The sequence below is a fragment of the Nanorana parkeri genome, unplaced genomic scaffold (genome assembly GCF_000935625.1).
Source record: "Nanorana parkeri isolate BGI_ZX_2015 unplaced genomic scaffold, ASM93562v1 scaffold1452, whole genome shotgun sequence".
In the NCBI taxonomy this organism is placed as follows: domain Eukaryota; kingdom Metazoa; phylum Chordata; class Amphibia; order Anura; family Dicroglossidae; genus Nanorana; species Nanorana parkeri.
This window is the reverse complement of record NW_017307720.1, coordinates 146343-146667: the sequence shown is the minus strand read 5'-3', so window position 1 is coordinate 146667 and position 325 is coordinate 146343. Positions and strand designations below refer to the sequence as shown.

Below are 325 nucleotides of genomic sequence, written 5' to 3'. Positions count from 1 at the left end.
TTTTGTCTTATTTATATAATATAACATTTAATTTTTTCATCCTTTCTGTATCATTTCCTCCATTACACATTTGTGTAACATTGGACACATTGTCACCGTCTGTTTTTGTGTTTTGTTGTTGGCAGGACTCGACCTGTTCTCTTTCCTCCAGACCACCGACAATCAGGTGAGATAGACGGAACTTTCCTTAAAGGGTATTTCCACGTTTGCAGCCAAATTCCGTTCTATGTTCCTATTTATATACAATGAAAATGTACAAATTGCAGCTTCCCTTTTTTTCTTTTTTTTTGTAATGCCTTTTTTTCCCCCCCCCCCCCCCCCCCCC

At 38.5% G+C, this 325-nt stretch overlaps 1 protein-coding gene across 1 annotated transcript in view; it reads left to right on the top strand.

The window, feature by feature from the left end:
• Window positions 1-325, top strand: part of PIAS3 (protein inhibitor of activated STAT 3) — a 13092-nt gene that overhangs the window by 7258 nt on the left and 5509 nt on the right. The window contains exon 12 of the mRNA XM_018570078.1: window positions 126-166. Within this exon, the coding sequence (XP_018425580.1) occupies window positions 126-166 (41 nt within the window). The remainder of the gene's footprint in view (window positions 1-125; window positions 167-325) is intronic.